Source organism: Zingiber officinale, chromosome 5A (assembly GCF_018446385.1).
Source record: "Zingiber officinale cultivar Zhangliang chromosome 5A, Zo_v1.1, whole genome shotgun sequence".
Lineage (NCBI taxonomy): Eukaryota > Viridiplantae > Streptophyta > Magnoliopsida > Zingiberales > Zingiberaceae > Zingiber > Zingiber officinale.
Genome location: NC_055994.1, coordinates 3,333,304 through 3,339,303, shown reverse-complemented (window position 1 = coordinate 3,339,303; position 6,000 = coordinate 3,333,304). Strand labels below are relative to the sequence as shown.

The following is a 6,000-nucleotide window of genomic DNA, read 5'->3' as shown; positions in this document are numbered from 1 at the left end:
CTGAAGTCAGTCAACCCCACAAAACTAACCTTTCAGAAGAACATCCGATTTCTCTTCTTCTGTGGAAAATCAGAATGCATGATTGAAATTTCCCATCACATTCATAAATACAATAAATTGTTTCTTTGGTGGGGACAATATACTGATCGTACTTATCACGTTAGTCTTTAAGTCAAAGTCCACTGCTAATTTATTGTTCTAGTTGGAAATGTATGGAAGCCAAACTTCTACGTCTATATGAAGAATCACACACCTGTAGTGTTCATTCTGCATTTGGTTGGGGATTAGTAGGAGCAAGGGCTGAGTACATAAATATTGGCAGTGGTAAGTACATCCTTTTCGCCTCTCCTTATTCTACTCAACTAATATATTTTTATTAAATATCATCATGATCAGCTGGACAAAGAAATATATAGTGTTTAATTAGTAAAACAGTAGTATAAAAATAATTTTCAGAATTTAGATTTTTTATACAAAAATTAAGATGAAATGTGATAGGAGTTAAACAAACTACAGTAAAATGAAGATGATTTTGTATATATCATGAAAGTATTTTCATTCATATGATATTTGTATTTGTTTTAGAAAAACCTGAATACAATTCAAATGTAAATTATACGGAGCATAGATCAAAAGAGCCTTTTTTTTTTCCAAGATGTCCTTTTTTTTTTATCAAAAGGATATCTCATGCCCCTGTAAAATGATACAACTATCCTCCACTATACTGTTCTCATTATTATCTCTATCCTATATTCCCCTGCCTCAATCTTGAACTTGAGATCGTAGCTGCTACATAGTTATAACAGTTACGATTTCGTAACTACTATCACATGGGAGAAAAATTTAATACTAAAATTGTTTGGTGCCTTCGAAAAACTTTAAACAACGTTTTTTGAATATGAAACCGGGTCATTATGATTTCACCTCGTAACTAATTGTAGATCTATGAATGAGTTTCAATTTAATATAGGTACAACGTGCCCTAGGTTCAAGATTTAGATGGAAATTATAGGAGAGAGATAATAATGGGAACAGTATAGCGGAAGGTAGTTGAGTAGAACACCATCTTAATAATTCCAAAAATAAAGGACGGCCTTTTAATTTTTGCCCAATTATATTTGTCGATTACGGCATGGAGCAGGATATCAAGTTAAAAGGGTATAGGATGCTTATGACACTCCAGACAAGTAACTTATAGATAATTGAAAATTAATGGAGAAGTTTGTTTGTGACTTAGATGAGTGAAGCTTTAAGTCTTTTAATATCAATAATTGGGCATCTGAAATTAATGTGGGAACTCTCATTAGTGGTAATCCCTCTCTAATTGCTTGGATTATTCCATGAGCCTGACCCCTTGGATTGGTAAATGACCAACGAGGATTGGTTGAGTTGTTAGTACCAGTGAGTAGATCAAATCATTGGTTCAATCAAGACGATTTCATCTTACTCCCTAAATTGCGCTGACCTACTTAATCAAATCATTCGATTGTGATCATTTGAATTTGATCTGATCGAGTCTGTTGAATCAGTCATAGATTAGTAGTTTTTTCTGGAAACAATTTAGTTTTTCTAACTTCTAAGACATTCATTACACTTTTCAAGTTTTAACATAATCATTTATTGGGAAAATGATTCCTATCAGATTAGTTTTCTCTAGTTTGTATTACTAGATTGTTCCATGTTGGGAAGAAGGAAAACAAACAAAATTGTAACCTTGTGATCAATCTTGAAAAATTATGCAAACTCAGTTGGAACTGATGAATATTTGTAGTGAACTGCATGTTTTCTCTTGGAATTTGATTTTCAATTAAACTACTGTGTATATCAGGATAACTTAATCGATCTTTCAATTCTGATGACTTTTATTACAACTGATAATGATACTTGATTAGTAGGACAATGGAATTCATCGAGGTATTGCTGCTACTGATTACATTGACACTAGTGAAGGGCTCAGCAAGTTCAGCAAACACAAGTCAGAATTTTATTTTGCCTTCAAATTGTCCAAAAGCATGCGGTGATATAAGCATTGAGTACCCTTTCGGCATTGGCAATGGTTGTTTTTATGCTGCTGGATTTAATCTTACTTGTTCGTATGATTTTAATCCTCCAAGACTCTTTCTAATGGATGGCACTATCCAAGTAGTGGGTTTTGATATGAATATGGCACTGATTCAAATTGAATCGCCGTATGTCATATTGGAAGCAGATAAAGAGTCCATCAGCACCACGTTGATCAATCTCACGAATTTGCCATTCTCTATCTCTGCACAATCATATCGTGATGGTTCATCGGGCGTTTCGGGAGCAGGCGGGGGCAACAACTTGTATGTGGGAGGTTGCAGTGCTACTGCCAGTATAGTTGATCTCATTACCAACAGCATCGTTGCTAGTTGTCCGTCAATGTGCTCTTCAACAATCTCTTCAACAAATGATGATCGAATTATGATTCAAAATGGATCCTGTCTGATTTTGTTGGACTCCTTCAAGTTTAACAAGACTTCGTTGATTCTTCAGTTATCTCGTACAAATGAGAATGAGAATAATCATACGATTGACAGTGATAGGTCCAGCATCATAAGCATCTTATGCTATGGAAATTGTCCCTCTAACAAAACAGAGTTTCTAAGTTTTATAAAAAGGGGAAACAAAGCAAGAGCAGAGGCCTCTCTTTCTTGGCATATCAGCGATCGTTCTTCATGTAAAGAGGCCAGGAAATATTTGACCACTTATGCTTGCCGCAATTCTAACAGTGATTGCTATGACATCCCTTCACCAGATCCCATCCATTTTGATGATACAATTGGATATATTTGTCTATGTTCTATGGGTTATTACGGAAATGCATATTTACCAGATGGCTGCCAATTAGGTGAAGATTATTATTACTTTCTTACCTCCATCTTTTTTTATTGATTTGTTTACCATGTGGTAGCGTCAAATAGTGGTATCGAACCCTTCTCAGTTCAAAAACTCAAACTCATATTTAGCTATGATAGAGGTGGAAAAAGAATTGTTATACCTCCAACTGATTTAAAAATTGAACCCAATTAACCTAAAAAGATTTAGATTTTTGGAGTTTAGTTTAGATTTTCAGATTCAGTATTTTATATTTTAGATTTGGGTCAATTTGTTTTATAGAATTCAACAAAATATGGTAAATAATGTGTACCATATGTATATATATACATGTGTGATGATTGTTTGTGTATTAACAGATACAGATACAAATTTTACACGCATTCCTGCAAAAGATTGTCCTGATAAATGTGGAAATATCACAGTGCCTTTTCCATTTGGGTTAAAGGAGAATTGTTATCGATCCCAAGAGTTTGCTCTAAAATGCAACGAATCCACTCAGCCTCCAACTCTTCTTTATCAAGACCAACTCAAAGTGAATGCAATTTCATTAGAGGATGGGCAACTGGAGTTCTCATCTTATGATCAAGCTGTTTATGGATTTGAAAAATATATCACTTCTCAGAAAACGCAAGACATCTATAATTGGACAGTTGGTTATCAGACTTGCGACGATGCTATGAAGAACAAGAGCACCTTTGCGTGTTTAGCTCGACACAGCTCTTGTTTGGACATGAGTGTCCCGAAAAATCACGAGGGTTATCGATGCAAATGCATGGACGGCTACGAGGGAAACCCCTATATTGATAATGGATGTCGAGGTATTAAATATATCTTCTCTTTTCTATATATATAAGAATGAAATAAGTAAAAAATACAGAAGGAATGACAAGTTTGTGGATTCTAGATATCGACGAATGCAAATCTTCTTCAACTGTTTGTAAGGGAATTTGCGTAAATACAGAAGGAAGTTTCAATTGCACGTGTCCCCCAGGAACATCAGAAGATCCTGTACATGGAGCATGCATCCCTAACAAAAAGAAAATTCTTTTATTAGGTAAGAAAGGGAGTCTAAAAATCATGTTGGTTATTCATTATAAGAAAGTCTATAAGTTTTTATTGGTGGCGTAGAGTTTTTAAAGTTTATAATGGTATACAATGCAGGGATCAGCGTTGGTGCAAGCATTGGCGCAGGCCTTTTGTTCTTATGCATTACATTAGTCATCCTAAGTAGGAAATGGAAGGAAAGAAATCAAAAGAAAATAAGGCAAAGGAACTTCCATAAGAATCATGGTTTGTTGCTTCAACAACTAATCTCGACAAATGAACTTGTTGAGGAGAGAACAAATATATTTTCTTTGGAAGAGATAGAAAAGTCAACAAATAATTTTGATGAAACTCGAATAATTGGAAAGGGAGGACATGGAATAGTTTACAAAGGAATTCTATTAGATCAAAGAGTTGTTGCCATTAAAAAATCAAAAACGATTAAAAAGAGTGAGGTTGACCAATTCATAAATGAGGTTGCTATTCTTTCTCAAATCAATCATAGAAATGTAGTTAGACTGTTTGGATGTTGCTTGGAAACTGAAGTTCCTTTGTTAATTTATGAATTTATCTCTAATGGGACTCTTTCAGACCATCTTCATGTTTTACAAGGTGAAACAAAATTATCATGGGATGATCGTCTCAGGATTGCAATAGAATCTGCTGGAGCGCTTGCCTATCTACACTCAGCTGCGTCTATATCTATTTTTCATAGGGACATCAAATCATCAAATATTCTTTTAGATGATACTTTAAGAGCGAAGGTATCAGACTTTGGAGCATCAAGATTCATTCCTCTTGATCAAACACACATAGTTACTGCTATACATGGCACTTTTGGTTACTTAGATCCGGAGTATTATCAAACTGGTCGGTTAACAGAAAAGAGTGACGTCTATAGCTTTGGAGTTATTCTTCTTGAGCTTTTAACGGGAAAGAAGCCTATCTACTTAACCAAAACCGGGTCACAACAAAATCTAGCAATTAATTTCCTTCAAACAACAAGAGAGAAGATACTCTTTAAGCTCATAGAAGATTGTATTTTGCAAGAAGCAACAGAGCAAGAGCTTCTTGAAATAAGTAATTTGATAGAAATGTGTCTGAGTTTGAAAGGAGTGCAAAGGCCTACAATGAAGGAAGTTGAGTATAAATTGCAAGGCCAAAGAAAGATAGAAACAAGAAAGAACAGACTTTGTATTCCGGAAAGCAACGAGGAAACAGAATTGGCAAACCAAATAAATCAAGCAAATTCCAGAAATTATAGCTTAGAGAAAGAATTCATGTGGTCACAGAATTACCCACGGTAAGCTTAATTTACGCATATACAAGTTCATGTACAATATGCATCCATGTGTTATATATCATCTTAAACTTTATTTACTTAATTTTGTAGATATTGATGTATTTGTTATTTCCATCTTGTCTCTAAATTTAGATAAATTGAATTTCATGTACAATCTGCATGCAAGTGTTGTCATCTTTAACTTTGTACAGGTAATTCTGTGGACACTATAATATATTTATGTTTTCTAATATACATTTGATCTTGTATCTAAGTTTAGATAAATTGAATTCCTATATTTATTAAATTAATATAGATGACTAATTTCTGCACATGAATTTAGATAAGATGAATTCCTATATACTGAAATCGATCTGCACATGATCTACACTTCATGATGAATTTAATCACATCAAATCGAAATAAAGAAGCTAACTTGCAATTTTGGCACGTCAAATTTGTTGAATAAGTGAATGGAAGAGGAAAGATGTTCTATTGTGAATGAGACTTTATTCTCACATTCCCACATTGGAAATTTTAAGATATTTTTGTTGGTTTATATTGACTTATACACATTAAGGATCTAAACAAATGCATGGGGAGAGGATATCTTTCACGCGTGGGTGCACAAGGGTGCAAATTTAGGGCCCGGATTGTATTGAATCAAGTTGACTCGTGTGCGAGCGCGACCTGTGCACACGAATGCTGGACTGGTGGAGGCTCCGATTATAGGCTGAGAACACAGAGCAAGCAAAGGCTCTCCATTTTTCTTCCTCCTGCTACCCTTGTAAGCCTGGCCTGTTGTCGTGACC

At 34.6% G+C, this 6,000-nt stretch overlaps 1 protein-coding gene across 2 annotated transcripts; it reads left to right on the top strand.

The window, feature by feature from the left end:
• Positions 1 to 264: 264 nt before the first annotated feature.
• Positions 265 to 5,340, top strand: LOC121979285 (wall-associated receptor kinase-like 6). Of its 2 annotated transcripts, none has more exons than XM_042531257.1 (5): positions 265 to 324; positions 1,896 to 2,872; positions 3,219 to 3,680; positions 3,767 to 3,916; positions 4,024 to 5,340. In XM_042531257.1, the coding sequence occupies exons 2-5, from the start codon at positions 1,900 to 1,902 to the stop codon at positions 5,211 to 5,213; spliced, it is 2,775 nt and encodes a 924-aa protein (XP_042387191.1). In that variant the 5' UTR covers positions 265 to 324; positions 1,896 to 1,899; the 3' UTR covers positions 5,214 to 5,340. The 2 variants fall into 2 exon arrangements, with proteins under 2 accessions (XP_042387191.1, XP_042387192.1); XM_042531258.1 differs by having other exon boundaries at positions 1,893 to 2,872.
• The last annotated feature ends 660 nt before the right edge of the window (positions 5,341 to 6,000 follow it).

Excerpts from the sequence above, each read along its gene's own strand:
- LOC121979285 (XM_042531257.1), top strand. The coding sequence starts at position 1,900 with ATGGAATTCATCGAGGTATTGCTGCTACTGATTACATTGACACTAGTG. Across the intron at positions 2,873-3,218 it reads ACCAGATGGCTGCCAATTAG|ATACAGATACAAATTTTACA; the intron begins GTGAAGATTATT and ends GTGTATTAACAG. Across the intron at positions 3,917-4,023 it reads AAAGAAAATTCTTTTATTAG|GGATCAGCGTTGGTGCAAGC; the intron begins GTAAGAAAGGGA and ends TATACAATGCAG.